Source organism: Gymnoscopelus microlampas (assembly GCF_963454915.1).
Source record: "Gymnoscopelus microlampas genome assembly, chromosome: 2".
NCBI lineage: Eukaryota > Metazoa > Chordata > Actinopteri > Myctophiformes > Myctophidae > Gymnoscopelus > Gymnoscopelus microlampas.
Genome location: NC_139939.1, coordinates 53,708,870 through 53,728,491, shown reverse-complemented (window position 1 = coordinate 53,728,491; position 19,622 = coordinate 53,708,870). Strand labels below are relative to the sequence as shown.

The following is a 19,622-nucleotide window of genomic DNA, read 5'->3' as shown; positions in this document are numbered from 1 at the left end:
TTTTGGGGGAACATTTTTTTTTTTCGTTTTGGTAGTGTCACTACCGAAACGGAAAAAAAAATCACAAAAAAAGTCACTACCAATCCACTTGAAATTTGCTGAAACGTACTCCTAACAGGTTTTTGGGGGAACAATTTTTTTTTCGTTTCGGTAGTGTCACTACCGAAACGGAAAAAAAAATCACAAAAAAAGTCACTACCAATCCACTTGAAATTGCCTGAAACGTACTCCTAACAGGTTTTTGGGGGAACATTTTTTTTTTCGTCACTACCAATTTTTTTTTCGTCACCAATTTTTTTTTCGTCACTACCGAAACGGAAAAAAAAATTCACAAAAAAAGTCACTACCAATCCACTTGAAATAGCCTGAAACGTACTCCTAACAGGTTTTTGGGGGAACAATTTTTTTTTCGTCACTACCAATTTTTTTTTCGTCACCAATTTTTTCGTCACAAATTTTTTCGTCACCAATTTTTTTTTCGTCACTACCGAAACGGAAAAAGAAATTCACAAAAAAAGTCACTACCAATCCACTTGAAATTGCCTGAAACGTACTCCTAACAGGTTTTTGGGGGAACAATTTTTTTTTCGTCACTACCAATTTTTTTTTCGTCACCAATTTTTTCGTCACCAATTTTTTTTTCGTCACTACCGAAACGGAAAAAAAAAGTCACAAAAAAAGTCACTACCATTCCACTTCAAATTGCCTGAAACGTACTCCTAACAGGTTTTTGGGGGAACAATTGTTTTTTCGTCACCAAATTTTTTTTTCGTCACTACCGAAACGGGAATAAAAATTCACAAAAAAAGTCACTACCAATCCACTTGAAATTGCCTGAAACGTACTCCTAACAGGTTTTTGGGGGAACAATTTTTTTTTCGTTTCGGTAGTGTCACTACCGAAACGGAAAAAAAAATTCACAAAAAAAGTCACTACCAATCCACTTGAAATTGCCTGAAACGTACTCCTAACAGGTTTTTGGGGGAACAATTTTTTTTTCGTTTCGGTAGTGTCACTACCGAAACGGAAAAAAAATTACTAAGTCCAGAGCTCGATGAATGCTAGGGACCAAAAAAAAAGTCACTACCAATCAATTTTAAATTGCCTGAAACGTACTCCTAACAGGTTTTTGGGGGAACATTTTTTTTTTCGTTTCGGTAGTGACACCATTGTGTCACTACCGAAACGGAAAAAAAATGACTAAGTCCAGAGCTCGATGAATGTTAGGGACCAAAAAAAAAGTCACTACCAATCAACTTTAAATTGCCTGAAACGTACTCCTAACAGGTTTTTGGGGGGACGATTTTGGCCTCCACACTTAGTGATTTTTTCGGATTTAACTTTCGTTTCGGTAGTGACACAAAACGTTTCGGTAGTGACACAATGGTGAAAAAAAGAATTGACTCCACTACAAAGTACTACCAATCAACTCTAAATTACCTGAAACGTACTCCTAACAGGTTTTTGGGGGGACGATTTTGGCCTCCACACTTAGTGATTTTTTCGGATTTAACTTTCGTTTTGGTAGTGACACAAAAACGTTTCGGTAGTGACACAATGGTGAAAAAAAAAATACTCCACTACAAAGTACTACCAATCAACTCTAAATTGCCTGAAACGTACTCCTAACAGGTTTTTGGGGGGACGATTTTGGCCTCCACACTTAGTGATTTTTTCATATTTAACTTTCGTTTCGGTAGTGACACAAAAACGTTTCAGTAGTGACACAATGTGTAAAAAAAAATACTCCACAACAAAGTACTACCAATCAACTCTAAATTGCCTGAAACGTACTCCTAATAGGTTTTTGGGGGGACGATTTTGGCCTTCACACTTAGTGATTTTTTCGGATATAACTTTCGTTTCGGTAGTGACACAATGGTGAGAAGAAGAAAAATACTCCACTACAAAGTACTACAGTACTTACTTACTGCCAGGAACCCCATTCATACTTTAAAATATTCATCTTACTGTGGACATGTTTGCCTGAAAAGGAATCTTTGAAATGTTTAATAGTTTTAGAATCGTACTCCTTTAAAAGTTCAGAGATTTATAATGGAGGTCGATGGAAGAATTTGGGACCTCAAAAAAACACTTTCACCTAGAAACTCCATTCACAGTTCAAAAAAATCAACCTTACTGTGGACATGCATGCTTGCGATTCTTTCTTTGAAATCATTTGTAGTTTGGGAGATATTTAACTTTAAGCGCCCCATGCATTGTGGATGCGGCAAAGGGAAACGAGTACAGGCTACTAATCCTACATACTTACTGCTAGTAACCCCATTCATACTTTAAAATGTTCATCTTACTGTGGACATGTTTGCCTGAAAAGGAATCTTTGAAATGTTTAATAGTTTTAGAATCGTACTCCTTTAAAAGTTCAGAGATTTATAATGGAGGTCGATGGAAGAATTTGGGACCTCAAAAAAACACTTTCACCTAGAGACTCCATTCACAGTTCAAAAAAATCAACCTTACTGTGGACATGCATGCTTGCGATTCTTTCTTTGAAATCATTTGTAGTTTGGGAGATATTTAACTTTAAGCGCCCCATGCATTGTGGATGCGGCAAAGGGAAACGAGTACAGGCTACTAATCCTACATACTTACTGCTAGTAACCCCATTCATACTTTAAAATGTTCATCTTACTGTGGACATGTTTGCCTGAAAAGGAATCTTTGAAATGTTTAATGGTTTTAGAATTGTACTCCTTTAAAAGTTCAGAGATTTATAATGGAGGTCGATGGAAGAATTTGGGACATCAAAAAAACACTTTCACCTATAAACTCCATTCACAGTTCAAAAAATCCACCTTACTGTGGACATGCAAGCTTGAGATTTTTTCTTTGAAATCATTTGTAGTTTGGGAGATATTTAACTTTAAGCGCCCCATGCATTGTGGATGCGGCAAAGGGAAACGAGTACAGGCTACTAATCCTACATACTTACTGCTAGTAACTCCATTCATACTTTAAAATGTTCATCTTACTGTGGACATGTTTGCCTGAAAAGGAATCTTTGAAATGTTTAATAGTTTTAGAATTGTACTCCTTTAAAAGTTCAGAGATTTAGAATGGAGGTCGATGGACGAATTTGGGACCTCAAAAAAACACTTTCACCTAGAAACTCCATTCACAGATCAAAAATTCCACCTTACTCTGGACATGCATGCTTGAGATTTTTTCTTTGAAATCATTTGTAGTTTGGGAGATATTTAACTTTAAGCGCCCCATGCATTGTGGATGCGGCAAAGGGAAACGAGTACAGGCTACTAATCCTACATACTTACTGCTAGTAACCCCATTCATACTTTAAAATGTTCATCTTACTGTGGACATGTTTGCCTGAAAAGGAATCTTTGAAATGTTTAATAGTTTTAGAATTGTACTCCTTTAAAAGTTCAGAGATTTATAATGGAGGTCGATGGACGAATTTGGGACCTCAAAAAAACACTTCCACCTAGAGACTCCATTCACAGTTAAAAAAATCCACCTTACTGTGGACATGCATGCTTGAGATTTTTTCTTTGAAATCATTTGTAGTTTTGGAGATATTTAACTTTAAGCGCCCAATGCATTGTCAATGCGGCAATGGACATTTAAAGGGAAACGAGTACAGGCTACTAATCCTACATAATTACTGCTAGTAACCCCATTCATACTTTAAAATGTTCATCTTACTGTGGACATGTTTGCCTGAAAAGGAATCTTTGAAATGTTTAATGGTTTTAGAATTGTACTCCTTTAAAAGTTCAGAGATTTATAATGGAGGTCGATGGAAGATTTTGGCAGATTTTGGCACCTCAAAAAAACACTTTCACCTAGAAACTCCATTCACACTTTTTATAATTCAGCTTACTGTGGTAGCACTTTACAATAATGACCCGTTATAAAGCATTTCTAAACGTTTATAAGTAGTTTGTAGACTATTAACAAATCATTAACAACCTGTTTGTTGACACTCGTAAATGATTACTAAAACCTTTATAACTACAGTTACAAATCATTTATAAAGTATTAGTAAGTAGTGAACTATTCATGAATAAGTCATTTATATACATCTGTAAAAGATTATTAAATCATTTGTAACGACCCATTCTAAAGCATCTATAAACGTTTATAAGCAGTTTCTAGACTATTAACAAATCATTAACAACCTGTTTATTGACATTCGTAAATGATTACTAAAACCTTTATAACTACGGTTACAAATCATCTATAAAGGTATTTTATGACTATTCATGAATAAGACATGTATAATACATCTGTAAATGATTATTAAATCATTTGTAACTGATGTTACATAATATATACAAGCTATTGGTAGCTTGTTCATGTTTAACATATGCTTTGTTAAACATTCCTAAAGTATCTATAAATCCTTAATACATGTTATTATGTGCCCTATAGTAAAGTGAAGACAGTTCATCATTTACAACTGTCTGTTAATGTGTTTGTTCATGTTTAACATGCTTTGTAAAACATTCCTAAAATATCTAAGACTATGCATTATTATACTCTACCAGGAAGGCTGTACTTGTCAGCCATCTGTTAGCTCAATGGGTTGAGACGCAGTATTCATGATCCAGAGGCCTTGAGTTCAAATCCCATTGATGTCTTTCCTATGATTCTTTCCTTTGCAGACTGGCTTCCAGAAGATCAACTGAAAACTACCAGGAAGGCTTTACTTGTCAGCCATCTGTTAGCTCAATGGGTTGAGACGCAGTATTCATGATCCAGAGGCCATGAGTTCAAATCCCATTGATGTCTTTCCTATGATTCTTTCCTTTGCAGACTGGCTTCCAGAAGATCAACTGAAAACTACCAGGAAGGCTGTACTTGTCAGCCATCTGTTAGCTCAATGGGTTGAGACGCAGTATACATGATCCAGAGGCCATGAGTTCAAATCCCACTGGTGTCTTTACTGTGATGCTTTCCTTTGCAGACTAACTTCTAGAAAAACAAGTTAAAACCACCAGGAAACCTGTAACTCTCAGCCAACAGCTTAGCTCAACTGGTAGAGCGTCTGTCCAATAACATGACTTGACTTGACTGGGTTCGATTCCCACTCGAGTCAAGTGTCCCCGGTAACTTGGGGCAACGGATAAATTGACTGATATCCTTAGTGATGCATCCCTTTGCAGACTAACTTCTAGAAAAACAAGTTAAAACCACCAGGAAACCTGTAACTCTCAGCCAACAGCTTAGCTCAACTGGTAGAGCGTCTGTCCAATAACATGACTTGACCTGACTTGAGTGGGTTAGATTCCCACTCCGAGTCATGTGTCCCCGGTAACTTGGGGCAACGGATAAATTGACTGATATCCTTCGTGATGCTTCCCTTTGCAGAATAACTTCTAGAAAAACAAGTTAAAACCACCAGGAAACCTGTAACTCTCAGCCAACAGCATAGCTCAACTGGTAGAGCGTCTGTCCAATAACATGACTTGACTTGACTTGACTTGAGTGGGTTCGATTCCCACTCGAGTCAAGTGTCCCCGGTAACTTGGGGCAACGGATAAATTGACTGATATCCTTAGTGATGCTTCCCTTTGCAGACTAACTTCTAGAAAAACCACCAGGAAACCTGTAACTCTCAGCCAACAGCATAGCTCAACTGGTAGAGCGTCTGTCCAATAACATGACTTGACTTGACTTGACTTGAGTGGGTTCTATTCCCACTCGAGTCAAGTGTCCCAGGTAACTTGGGGCAACGGATAAATTGACTGATATCCGTAGAATAACTTGTAGGAGTGTGCTGGTTCAAATCCAGTACAACCCAGGACCGAGCGGTCCTGGGTTCGATTCCCACTAACGTCAAGTCCTCGGTAAATTGGGGCAGCGGATAAATTGACTGATATCCGTAGAATAACTTGTAGGAGTGTCCTGGTTCAAATCCAGTCACCTCCTCGTTTTTCTAGAAGTTATTCTGCAAAGGGAAGCATCACGAAGAATATCAGTCAATTTATCCGTTGCCCCAAGTTACCGGGGATACATGACTCGGAGTGGGAATCGAACCCACTCAAGGAAAGAATCATAGGAAAGACATCAATGGGATTTGAACTCATGGCCTCTGGATCATGAATACTGCGTCTCAACCCATTGAGCTAACAGATGGCTGACAAGTACAGCCTTCCTGGTAGTTTTCAGTTGATCTTCTGGAAGCCAGTCTGCAAAGGAAAGAATCATAGGAAAGACATCAATGGGATTTGAACTCATGGCCTCTGGATTATGTATACTGCGTCTCAACCCATTGAGCTAACAGTTGGATGACAAATATAGCCTTCCTGGTAGTTTTCAGTTGATCTTCTGGAAGCCAGTCTGCAAAGGAAAGACATCAATGGGATTTGAACTCATGGCCTCTGGATCATGAATACTGCATCTCAACCCATTGAGCTAACAGATGGCTGACAATTACAGCCTTCCTGGTAGTTTTCAGTTGATCTGCTGGAAGCCAGTTTGCAAAGGAAAGAATCATAGGAATGACATCAGTGGGATTTGAACTCATGGCCTCTGGATCATGAATACTGCGTCTCAACCCATTGAGCTAACAGATGGCTGACAAGTACAGCCTTCCTGGTAGAGTATAATAATGCATAGTCTTAGATATTTTAGGAATGTTTTACAAAGCATGTTAAACATGAACAAGCTACCAATAGCTTGTATATATTATGTAACATCAGTTACAAATGATTTAATAATCATTTACAGATATATTATACATGTCTTATTCATGAATAGTCATAAAATACCTTTATAGATGATTTGTAACCGTAGTTATAAAGGTTTTAGTAATCATTTACGAATGTCAATAAACAGGTTGTTAATGATTTGTTAATAGTCTACAAACTGCTTATAAATGTTTATAGATGCTTTAGAATGGGTCGTTACAAATGATTTAATAATCTTTTACAGATGTATATGAATGGCTTATTAATGAATAGTTCACTACTTACTAATACTTTATAAATGATTTGTAACTGTAGTTATAAAGGTTTTAGTAATCATTTACAAATGTCAACAAACAGGTTGTTAATGATTTGTTAATAGTCTACAAACTACTTATAAACGTTTATAAATGCTTTATAACGGGTCACTATTGTAAAGTGCTACCAAAACACTTTCACCTAGAAACTCCATTCACACTTTTTATAATTCAGCTTACTGTGGACACAAATGCTTGACATTTTTTCTTTGAAATGTTTTGTAGTTTTTGAGATATTTAACTTTTAAAACGTAAAGATGCAAAGATACTCTGTCTCTGCTGAGTCCCATATATAACTGGACCCCCCCCCCCTGCCCTTTTTTCCATCATGGCGGTCCCGTATTTGTGGCAAATGGCAAATTAAGTCTGTTCTTCTTCTACCCCCTCCTCTGTGTTCTGTGCAGCGCCGTGGACCTGATCCGCCTGGGAGGGGGCCGTCTGCGTTTCCTAGTGGCCAAGTCTGACCTGGAGGTGTCAGAGAAGATCAGTGCCTCCTCCTGCTGACCCTACCAACCGCCTGCCAGTGTTATTACTGTCCACGGAACACACACACACACACACACACACACACACACACACGCACACGCACACACGCACACACGTCCCGAGATCATGAATGTGAAATCCAGTAATCAGCAGCAGCACACAGAGCCAAGCTAATCATAATGGGAGATGATGCCCTCCGACAAAAGATCTGCCTCATTGACTTCAACTTCCTTGGGTATTAATAACGTGATGGACAGACTTCCTGATCTGTCATTCTTCTAGCCCCAGCTGATCCATGGTTGAAGTGGACTTAATACCCAGTATGTATGTTTTTGAATTGTGAGGTGACACCACAGTCAAAGCACAGTATAGAATGTAAGGGTTATTTCTTATAGTTCATGATCCCCTGGCTGGAGCATGTTGTGCTCACAACAACGAGGCTGTGTTTTCACTCCCAGCATCAATCATTCATTGATGCATCGTTTTGTTGTGGCGGTTTACTGTAAATGAATCAATGACAGTCCTTATTAATACCTCCTAAAATAGTAATGGTAAACTAGACAATGTGCTCAGTAGAGCGCAGACCTTTGCCAAGGTGTCGGTATAAACAAAACAGTGTGACCGGTAGGGGTGTGCCGATATATCGTCCCGCGATATATCGCGATACGTTTTCGCGACGATATGTATCGTTTTGGAAAAAAAATATATCGTTTTTTAATTTTTTTTTTTTTTTTTAATTTTTTTTTTTACAATCATAATAATCAGGCATGCAAACGGCCCCGAAGTGAAAAGAGTGACAACATGTTTTTTTTTCGGGTCAGGTGTCATACTATTTGGATTCAAAATGGCTATTGTAGCTGAAAAGCTACAAGTTTGCATGTCTGAATAATGCAAAAACAGAATTATTTGTTTGCATTTTCTTTTTTTCTCCTCCGTATATTTTCATAATAAAAAAAAGTGCGTATCGTATCGTATCGAAATCGTATCGAAGTTGTGAGCCAAATATCGTATCGTATCGTTTCGTGAAATTTGTGTATCGGCACACCCCTAGTGACCGGTTAATCAGTTTCTGGGGCCCATGATATACTTTTTTCCCCTTTTCTTTTAAAGTAGTGTGGCGTTTTGTTAATCTGTTCAGAACGTATGTGCATTATACGCCCCCTTTTGGCCAATCGGTGTGAAAAGTTAATCGTTTCCTAGTTGGCCCAGAACCAAGGTTTTTTTGCAAATTCGTTCAGAACTGTCCGAGATATCCTGCTGACAAACAGACAAACAGATAACATTATTTACTTGGCCGGGGTAACTGTCTACAATCTACACGACTGAGAACATCAAAGCTACTCTGTGTCATATTGTCATCTACTGGATGGGACTCCGTTTAATGTGAAAACACAGCCTGAAACTCAGACACTGTACAACACAGTGCTTTAATATGGAATGGAATGTTTTCCTCTTTTTTATATACTGTAAAAAAAATCCTTTTAGCAGTGGTAGACCGTTGTTCCTCTCAGACCACTCTTTGTTGTATATTTAATGGACTATTAAGATTTTCTGTATGAATGATGATGACTTTTATACTGAAGTGTTTTGCAGAGGGGGCTGGTTAGAGGAAGCCTCAACAGAAGATACTACAGCCCGGTGTAATGCTGCGTTCACACGGGCAGATACAAAGATACATGCTGCTACCATTCACTTTCAATGGAAGCCAGCGACGTGACGATACCGCGTAACATCCGATGTTTGTAGCTGCTACAAAAGATACAAAGCTACACATTCAAGTTGAGCTGGGTTCAACTTCCAGATACAAAACTACAACTGTAGCTCCGATGACCAGGGACGTGCACAGGCATTTTGAGGGGCAGGTGCTCAAGTAAATTATACTTTTTTTTGTTTACTTGGTCTGCTCTTTTTTCCCTCTACACCTATACCTCTTTGCCAAAAATAGCCGATCTACAAGCCCACAACACCTCGCAGCGCGAGGCGTTGTGGGCTTGTAGATCTGCTATTTTTGGCTAAAGTTCTCCTCAGAAAAGGGATGCTAGGTTTCGAGTGGTTATGGTAAAAAGAAAAATCATAATCACACAAAGATTTGGCGGACCCCCTGTAGTAACTCTGAGGACCCCCTAGGGGTCCCGGACCCCCTGTTGAAGACCCCTGCTGTAAACTGAAAAAAGGGCACTTCTGGTCAAGAGGGCAAAGGGCAGGTGCTCTAGAACCACCTAGAGTCTATCTGTGCACGTCCCTGCCGATGACGGACCTTGTTGAGCATCACAGATACAAAGCGACAGAGCGACAAATATATTGTGTATCTTTGTATCTGTCCGTGTGAACGCAGCATAAACCTCACCTTTTCAACGTTGACTGTACCCCCATTCTACAACACAATGATCCAAGGCTTGGTACACGGCTACATACATACATGCACACTGTGCTGAAATGTTGTAGGACATTGTTCATGAAGAACTACAACAAGGTAATCATGTTATGAGAGTCAAAAAGCGTTCGTTTTTTCATTATGTCAGGTGCGCAAGTCCAAAGTATGTATACCTACCAGACCACACTTTTTGTGTGTGTGTGTGTGTATCTGCTGTATGTATGTATCGGGGTAAGATGTGTAAATATTAATTTGTACATAAATACTTAATCACGTTGTTTGGACATTTAAAAGGAACTGGAACTGAGGAACTAACTGGAAATAAGATTTTTTTGTTTCGTTTTGTTTTTCTTGTATAGCAGTGGTTCTCAAAGTGCGGTCCAGGGACTCCCAGGGTTCTAAATTGACCCTTTCAAGTCTGTAGCTCTGATGGTATACAAATGGAACCAAATAGATCCGTTAGGGTCCATTTGGTTCCATTTGTATGCTGTCAAGAGTTAAGGGGGGGTCCTTAAAGTTTTTAACTTTGAGAAACACTGCAAATGCAATCTTAATTGTACTCTCTCATCCGTCCCCTCCAAGCTGCACCTTGACAAATGAACGTTTATTTTTTGTTTTATTTTGTGTGTATCATGCTTTGTATACAATCAACCAACCAGCGGCTTTCACTCATGCATGTCTGTTTGTTTCTCAGTATTTATACCGTTTAGAATGACATCACTAATGAATAAAGAATTGGAAGGTGGACAATGGAGTTCTTCCCGTTTCTGAAGTTACTGTTACTTCAACAGGAAATGACATCAGTGTGATCTTCTAGGCAGTGATGGAAGAAGCCCTGACATACTGCAGTGTAGAGATACTCTCTTACAAGTAAAGGTCCTGCTGTATTCAAAATGTGCTTGAGTAAAGGTAGTGGCATCAAGAAGTACTCATTGTTTTTCCCCTTAAGCTAATCATCTGGGGACCCCCCAGTTTGGGAACCATGGATCTAGACATCGGTTTTACTTGGTAGCAGGTCACATGAAAAGACACCAGCATGACAGTTGACAGTCAATGAGGAATTTTAATTTGTGCTACACATTTTTTGTTTTAACAAATCACAAAAAAAAAAAAAAAAAACATTTAAAAATACATATTTATACTTTCTCTATTTCCAAAAAAAAAACATATTTTTTTTATTTTTTTTACGGTTTGATGACAGCTGTTTGCAGATATTATAGCAAAATAGTTATTTTTCTTCTCTTTTTGCAAAATAGGAAAACAAAAACAAAAAAAATCTTCCAAAAGCTTTGTCATTTATAGCAGATAGAAAGAGCAGCATACAATCATTATGCATTATTTTTTTTTGTTTCATTTTTACAATTCATGTGCAACAAACAGTCATTTAAACATTCCGTAACTGGTGATTGATTGGTTTTGACAGTGAAGACGAAGGACATTTTGCAGAACGTGCTGAAGGCAGAGTGAGAGAGTGAGGTCGAGACATTGAGAAGAAGAGAAGGCAGATGAAAAAGTGCAGACAAATCATCTCTGTCGGGGGGAGAACCCTCATATTTCCATGTTTTAACTTTTTGTGTTGTTTTTTGTCCCGTAAATTAACGCCATACTTGGTCATATTACAGCGTCAAATGAAAGCATCAAAAGCAGCAGATCTACAAGCTTGAAACGCGGCGCGAAGCGACGCGTTTCAAGCTTGTAGATCTGCTGCTTTTGCCGTTTTTGAATCCTGAAAAGTTAAGTTTTGGACATATGAGATTTCCACCCGACAGACCAATACTAAGGGGATTTAGGGTTGCCAACAACCTGAAATTAGTCTCTTATTTCCAAGAGAAATAAGGGACGCCCACTAAAAGACAAAACCTCATTGTATATTACGTACATGTTTTTTGTATATTATATTATTAACCACTTGAACCCCAGCATCCATATTCTGAGGGGGGGGGGGGGGGCATCAGCCAAAACAAAAAATGTGGCGATCTACAAAGCTTGTAGATCGGCTATTTTTGGCGAAGAGATTTGGTGTACGAAAAAAGCCGGTCCCCAAATACAGAGAAAACTGGTTCAAGTGGTTAACAACTTGTATTACAGCATTATGTATATAAGTATTATATGAGCCGTTTCAACTCTTTAAAATGGGTGTCATTGATTCCCATAAATAAAAGGATCAAAGTGTGTCCCTTATCAGGTTCAATAAGGGACACGTCTTTTAGTTTCCAAATAAAAAGGGACCAGTTCCTTATTTCAAGCGGACGGTTGGCAACCCAGGGATGCACCCATTATTATTATATCGGTTAAGGGCCGATATTTGCCTTGTCGACTTGTTGACTGCCACCGGCCTATCTGCAAATAACATGACATTCACAGATGGCAGACGGCAATGTGTTTTTAGGTAGTTGCATAGCAGGCTAAAAAAAAAGCCCTTTGAAACTGATATTTTTCCACACAAAAAGAATGGTTATAATATTAAAAAGGTTATTTCGATGAATTTGTATGATTGAAATTTGTGCTCGTTCAAAAAACACTGAAAGACTTTTAAAAAGTTAGTTCATGATGAAGCTTTTCTTAGTTTCTCTGGGACAAAATGGGGGAATAAATAAATAAACAAAAAATAAAAAAATAAATAAAAAACATCGATAAACGGCCCAGAATTTCCACGATTGGTGCATCCCTAAAAACAAATACTTTGAGGCGCAAGGTGTCTGTACCGTAGCTGTACCAACAGCCTACAGACTGAAGACCAAGGGAGGAGTAGGGAGGGACGCAGAGAAATGAATGAATAAGGCTTGGTTTTTATACTTAGCCCATTAAGACCTGGAACGCATCTGTGTCACTTTAGATTTCTTTGGCTATTCAAAAATAGCAGATATACAAGCTCATAGCGCGGCACCGAGTGCCGCGCTATGAGCTTGTAGATCTGCTATTTTTGAAAAATCTTGAAAAAATATTTTTTCTTTTTTTTTTTTTCAAAAAACTGTTAGGATTTAGAAAACATTTTTAAGAATCGCCTCAGGTCTTAATGGGTTAAGCTGCGGTGCTGCTGCTCCCCAAAGAAAAAAATAGCTGATCCGAGCTTGTAGACTGTCTCTTTCTGGGGCATGCACACTCACAACTGAGCATAAAATCGGCTTTACGGGGGAGGACAAGAATTGAAAAGGACGAAAATGTGAAAGAAAGAATGAATAAGGGTAAAGGATGTAGGGTGTGCCATACAGGAAAAAATAAAAAAAATACTTAAAGAGAGGTATAGTTCACACCCAAAATGACTTTTTTCCCCTATCAATTAATCACCCCATGGAGACTTAAAAATATTATTTTGTTTTTATCGCATTCCTAAGCCAATAATTTCATGACCAGCAGTGGTTCCGGTGGTTTCCTTTGTATCTCCTACCGGTAAATTATTGGCTTAGGAATGCAACAAAAACTAAAAAATATCCATGAATTCAAGTCTCCATGGGGTGACTAATTGATAGGAAAAAAAAATTTTTTTGGGGTGAACTATCCCTTTAACAGATAAAAAAGATGCATGTGGTTGTGTGTAGTTGGTCCCACCCCTTCCCCTGATAATAATAAATCTGTCGGAGGCCTTTCTAACAACATCACCGCCGCCGCCCCCCGTTCCGTCGTTGTAGTGTAGTAGCAGGTTGGTGTGCGCTTATAAAAGAAACGCAATGTTAGCATTCTAAAAAGGTAACGCTCTCTAAAGGGTTAAAATAAAATAAACATCAAGGAAAAAAGAAGGTAAGAAACATTTAAGGCTTTTTTTTAAGGATCATTATAATCATGTTTTTTTTTTCTTTCTTTCTTTTTTTCTGAGCTAAAAACAGACATAAAATAAACTGTACACGCACTGCTCTGTCTTTTCCGTTTACTACTACGGAAACAAAAAAACAAAAAAAGGACAATCAGTTTGTCTACATTAGGTTAGCTCCATTTCCACGATTGCGCTCTCTCTCCGTTCGCCACACTTTCTACGCTTTCTCCTCTCATCGCCCAGTGATATCTGGACTCTGGGAGGAGCTTCATTATATATACTGTTAAAACAAACCCCGAGCTGAGCTCAGCTGGGAGCCGCCGAGTGGAAAAAAAAAACTGCTGGTTCTGGACTTTCCCTGGTGGATTTCAAGGGAATTTTCAACACTTTAAGTCACTCTCCTCATCCCTTGTGTGCGAGGTGAGAAGGCAACTTTTATTTGTACTTTATCTTTTTTTGAAGAGATTTTTTTTCTGTCCTGAGATTGGGTGTCCTGGCCTTTTTTTTTAAGGCCTGGCTAGTTCTTACGACAAACATTCTCCACTCTTCTGGTTGTAATTCAGCTCTTTACGGCAGCTCTCCACCAAACACATTACTACAGACTGTCAGTCGAATGAAAGTCGGGAGATCATTTGGTTGGAAGGTGTGGAAAAAAACGTTTGAGCCGACACCAACAGGCGGCTACTATGGTGCTAAAAATAGCCATGGCTTGATGTCTTTTCCAACAACAAGCCCGCTGCTATCCGACGGTATTCGACTCTTCCCTAAAACTTGTGACCCGACGCGACAGTGAACCCACCGCCCATTTAACGGCAGATTTTCGGCAACAGACGCTTTTTCCAACACTTACTATCGCCGCCGACGTCGGCGTGGTGGAGAGCTACCTTTAAAAAGGGATAGTTTGCCCGCCCCATTGAACACCGTTCCTTCCCCACATTAAAAACTTTGAGTGGATCTTCCCCACTCGCTCATCTCCAGGACCATGTTAAAGTACTCAGTACATGGGTGTTACCCCGCAGCCCCCTAAACCACACTCTGGTATTAATTCCTTCCCTCTCAAGGCAATCAGCAATGAGTCAAAGTGGGAGGAAGGTATTGGACAAGGTGATTTCTTTGGCCTATCAGTGACTTTATAAAACTGACAGAACTGGGTTTTAAAAAATCCATTTCAACTAAGGGAGCAGGGCCAGGCCAGGCCAATGTTCTTATCTCTCTCAGTTCCAAGTTAACGTCCTCCAACATACACAGAGATTTAAGTGCAACGTCAACGGGACAAAGAAGTGTTGTTTAAAATGCTCCAAGCTTATAACGTCCTTATAACCGGTCTGTGTGTTGTCTGTGAATGACGGAGAACATCATAAAAAAAAGACAGTGGCAAAATCCTGTCAGATTTGCTTTAAAAAAATTATAATAATAATAATCAGTTTTCAGAGATTTCAATTCATTTTCAACAACACGAATCTCAAGATGTTTTCTAACTGCAATTCCCTTCTGTTGGAAACAGGCTTTTGAAAATGCCTGATTTATACTCGTTTTTTTTTGTGCGCCGTGTCTCACACACACCGGAAATAGCAGATCTACAAGCTCACAATGGGGTTGTTGCAGTGCGACGCGTCAGCTTGTAGATCGGCTATCTTTCGGTAGAGCGACACTGGCTGCACCGCAACCACAGTATAAATCACCATTAAAGGCTGCCTGGAGTTAAAAGGTTTTTGGCCGCGTTGTGTCTGCAGTCCCTATCAAATGTGTAGAGAGAAAAAAAAAAGGCGAGGCGTTCTCCGAGGCACACCCGGGTCACAGAGCATCCTGGCTTTTTTTTCACTTCCTGGGGTCGTGGGTTTGTGACATCATGGCGACGATGACAGGCTGCTGGGCGTGGGGTATGACCTGAGGCGGGGCCGGGGCGGAGTCTGGGCCCATCATCGCCTCGTCCACCTCCATTTTAGGCCTCTTTGGTTGAGGCTCGCCGCCCGGCTCGTCGCCGCCGGCTCCCCCAGTGGTGGGAGGCCTGCTCAGCAACACTGGAGGGGAGCTGGAGGCCTGAGCGGCCAGGATCTGCAGAGGACTGCTCAGGGCTGGATGGAGAAAGACATGGAGAGAGAGGGAGAGATTAATGTTAAAGGATATCTGAACACCTAAAGCTAAGTTATATTTCATTTAGAGAACTCTTACTTAATTATGTATGCTTCTGTATCTATTAGTTGAACCCTTTAACACCGGGAACGCATCTGTGTAATTTTAGATTTTGTCTATTCAAAAATAGCAGATATACAAGCTCATAGCGCGGAGATTATTTTTATTTGTTGTCGCATTTCTAAGCCAATAATTTGATCTCCAGCAGGTAGGAGACTCAAAGAGTCTCCAAAGCTGAATTCCAATACCCAAAATCACTATATACCCACTCGCTCACTCCCACTCGAGCTTGACCTGGAAATAGTTTGAGTCCAATTGGTCATTTGCTTTTTGGAGGAGGCGAGTGGGCTCTCCGAGTGCGCATGGAGCGAGTGCACGTGCACGTGAGTGCACGTGCATGAAGTGTAGGCTCGATCACTAGGGATGTCCGATATTATCGGCCTCCCGATATTATCGGCCGATATTAGCATAAAAAATGATATCGGGAAAATATCGGTATCGTTTTTTGAAAAAAAAAAAAAAACTTTTTTTTTTGCTTTATAAATAAGTTACAGGAGTTCTTACTGTATATGGTGTGTGTGATATGAAATTTGAGCTTACCCTAATCACAATAATCCCCGCATATATCGGTATCGGTTGATATCGGTATCGGTAATTAAGAGTTGGACAATATCGGTATATCGGTTATTGGTAAAAAAGCCAATATCGGACAACCCTATCGATCACTCTTCACATCTCCTCACGGAAGACTTCCGCATCACGATTTTTTCATTATCCCGTGACGTATACATGGTCCTTCTCCACAAACACTGCTTGAAACCCTAAACCATGCCGAAAACACCGTAAAAGTACAATAATTGCCTCTAAGATGTAGTGGAGTAGAAGTAAAAGTATTGAAATGTATCGTCATCACAATATTCAACAACGTTATCGCAATATCTGCTAGTTTTTTTCCCAATATCAGGCAGCCCCTGTTAGCTAAAGTGCTAACGATCACTCACTGTAGGTGTTGGGCAGGCTGGTAGCGACAGCAGCAGTGTGTTTGCCGTTCTGGGTAACCGTACGAACAGGAAGCTGGTGTAAACCCAGGGCCAGGCCCGCACTCTGCACAGCTCCTTCCACCATCTGGATCACCCTCTCCCTGTTCTGCTGGACCTCTGCAGGGAGAACACATCCACATGTTCAAACTCACTGCACATTTTCAAAAGTGTTCACAAAGCTCTGAAAGAAAATAAACTCCCACACGCTGTCTTCAAATACAAGGAAAAAAATGTTTTTATGGGAATAAAACAACATTTCGGTCTTTAAGACATTCATCAGGCTATCCTTATATTAGGATACCCTGATGAAGGTCTAATACGATGATTCTCAACCAGTGGTTCGGGGGACCACCAGTGGTCACTGAGGGGGTTCCAGGTGGTCCCCAGCTATATGATGGAGTTGGTGACCAAATGGACCCTTATAGATCTTTAACTCTTGAGAGCGTAAAATGAAACCAAATGGACACGTACGTTCGCTCTCAAGAGTTAAATTATTGTTAAACATCTGCATTACTTAATTAAAGAATAGTTATTTTGATCAATGTTTGCCTGTTTATCTCTCCTATGGTACCAACATCAATACAGCATGGATGGAATTGCATCCAACGATAGTTTTGGGTCTGAGAGGCTAAATCTCATCAAACGGTGGTTCCATGGCTCAAATGCCGAATAGATAATGGACCTGGATATGAAAAGGGTTGAAAACCACTGGTTTTGAACCACTACATGGGCAACTGGCGGCCACATGCGGCCCCCACCTTCCCTTAATGCGGCCCACAGGTTGATATCGGCATACTGATGAAATCAATAATATATTGATTTCAGCTGTTACAACTCCAAACATGCAAACATGACCGGCTTTAATTACTTCAGTCTATATTGGTTGTTTGATGACTAGTGTTAAAATGTTATTGTCTTTTTTATGTCCAATGTATTTGTATTTAAGTTCATGAAGTTAACATACCTATAACTTCTGCATTTGAAATTAAATAAAAATGTTTCTTTTCCAATTCGAAAATGGCAAAAATAGCCGATCTACACCAACGCTATTTTTGCTACTTTTGAGTGACATAGTAGAATGAAATAGGACATTAATCTACTAAATAAATCAAGTTAAAACATGGAGATAAGAGGTTTCTGCCCGACAGCAAAAGTATGCAATGTGGGCCCCTGGAGTGAGTGTGGGAATATGGTGGCCCTCTCCGTCATCAAAGTTGCCCACACCCTGCACTACAGTAACTCATAACTATACATAACACACGTACCTCTGAGCTCACTGCTGCTCTCTACTCCCCCCTGCAGGCCTGGGCTGGCGGAAGATACAGCGTACCCGTTGGCGGGGTTGATGGGAGGCGGGGCGCTGGTGACCACCCTCACCATGGTGACGGTCTGCGGCGGGGGGCTCTGGAGCAGGTGGAGGGCCTGTGCTTGGCCGCCACCGCTGGGGATGAAGGCGAGGGCTTTGCCCAGGCCCGAAGTCAGCTGCGTGGGGTGGTGAGAGGGCGCGGCCATGATGACGGGCTGAGCGCTGACCGGAGAGCCTCTGACCGGAGAGCCTGGTGGACGAAGACAAAAACAGAACACTTTTTAAAGACAGTTTAAATGCAGTGGTTCACAAAGTGGGGTCTGGGTATTAGCAAAATCAGTTGACCAATTTGACCAATCAGTTTCACTTCTTACCGGGATACATTGACACTTATGCTGCACACCTAACCGTAGAAAAAAGCACCACCTATGTGGAGCTCCATGCAGGGAAGGATCACAGCGAAACCCTTTGGCTTTCCCCTGATGATTTTTGATATTGTTGCCGTCGGGCAGAGGAGTGAGTTATCCGTTTCAGCTTCTTGAGCTGTGAGCTCTTGGCTGCCAGAAATATCAAAGCCATTGTGCTTTTGTACCCATAATCCTACCACAGAGTGATTTAACCCATTAAGACCTGAGGTCGATAAAAAAAAAATCTAAATCCTAACAGTTTTTTGAAAATAATGTAAAAACATTTTTTTTCATGATTTTTCAAAAATAGCAGATCTACAAGCTCATAGCGCGGCACTCGGTGCCGCGCTATGAGCTTGTATATCTGCTATTTTTGAATAGCTAAAGAATTCTAAAAATGACACAGAAGCGTTCCCGGTCTTAATGGGTTAAGCGCTAAAAGCCTTGTGACTTGTCGTACAAGATATGAAAGTAAGCTTTGAATTAGGATTTTTATTATGCGTAATAAATATAACACGCTGGTGCTGGGTTCTGCAATTTTAGAATTGTCAAACCCGCCATTAGAATACAGCAACACATTCATTTAATGTAATACACAAAATTATAGTCAGAGTTACTCGTGCTCAAATGATGAGTCAGTGATATTATAAGATGAAGTCTGGGGAAGAGGCTGTGCTGCTCGAAATGTACATTAAATAAATTGGACATTATGGATGTGCACCCCTATCATTTATTATTAGCAGTGATATTATAAGCTATTGACTTATGCATTTACACAGTCTTTATGTTTTTTGGCCAGCTGTCCCTTCTTGCATTTGGCAGCTGCAACTGTGGTGCCTTTAGCCTGGATTATGTGTTGGAATTGTTCATATTTGATCATATTATTATAGTTTACTCTTCATTAGGTGAAATATGCCACTATGCTGCCAGTAGTATTGTCCATGCTTGCGATTGGTCATATGATGCCAAATAGATCGCCCGATCTAAACCCCTAGATTGGGAAATTCTGGGTTGATTTACCGAGTTGATGACTACCTTGGTGTGAGCGCTTAAGTTAGCTTGATTGCGGTTGTTATAGGGTTAGATAACAAAAACGATATCGTCTCTGTCGGGTGGAAACCTTAAATTTAAAACCTT

General features: G+C 40.0%; 2 protein-coding genes across 2 annotated transcripts in view; one reads left to right on the top strand and one right to left on the bottom strand.

The window, feature by feature from the left end:
• The window catches only part of radil (Ras association and DIL domains), a gene marked incomplete at both ends in the record, with an annotated part of 63,580 nt that extends 56,088 nt beyond the window's left edge, over window positions 1–7,492 (top strand). Inside the window, one exon of the mRNA XM_084077462.1 lies at window positions 7,393–7,492. Coding sequence (XP_083933588.1) covers window positions 7,393–7,492 — 100 coding nt within the window. The remainder of the gene's footprint in view (window positions 1–7,392) is intronic.
• A 5,312-nt stretch (window positions 7,493–12,804) lies between these two features.
• The window catches only part of foxk1 (forkhead box K1), a 29,633-nt gene continuing 22,815 nt past the window's right edge, over window positions 12,805–19,622 (bottom strand). The window contains exons 7-9 of the mRNA XM_084085824.1: window positions 18,038–18,328; window positions 16,734–16,889; window positions 12,805–15,674 (exon numbers count right to left, since the gene is read on the bottom strand). Coding sequence (XP_083941950.1) covers window positions 15,418–15,674; window positions 16,734–16,889; window positions 18,038–18,328 — 704 coding nt within the window. The 3' untranslated portion in view covers window positions 12,805–15,417. The remainder of the gene's footprint in view (window positions 15,675–16,733; window positions 16,890–18,037; window positions 18,329–19,622) is intronic.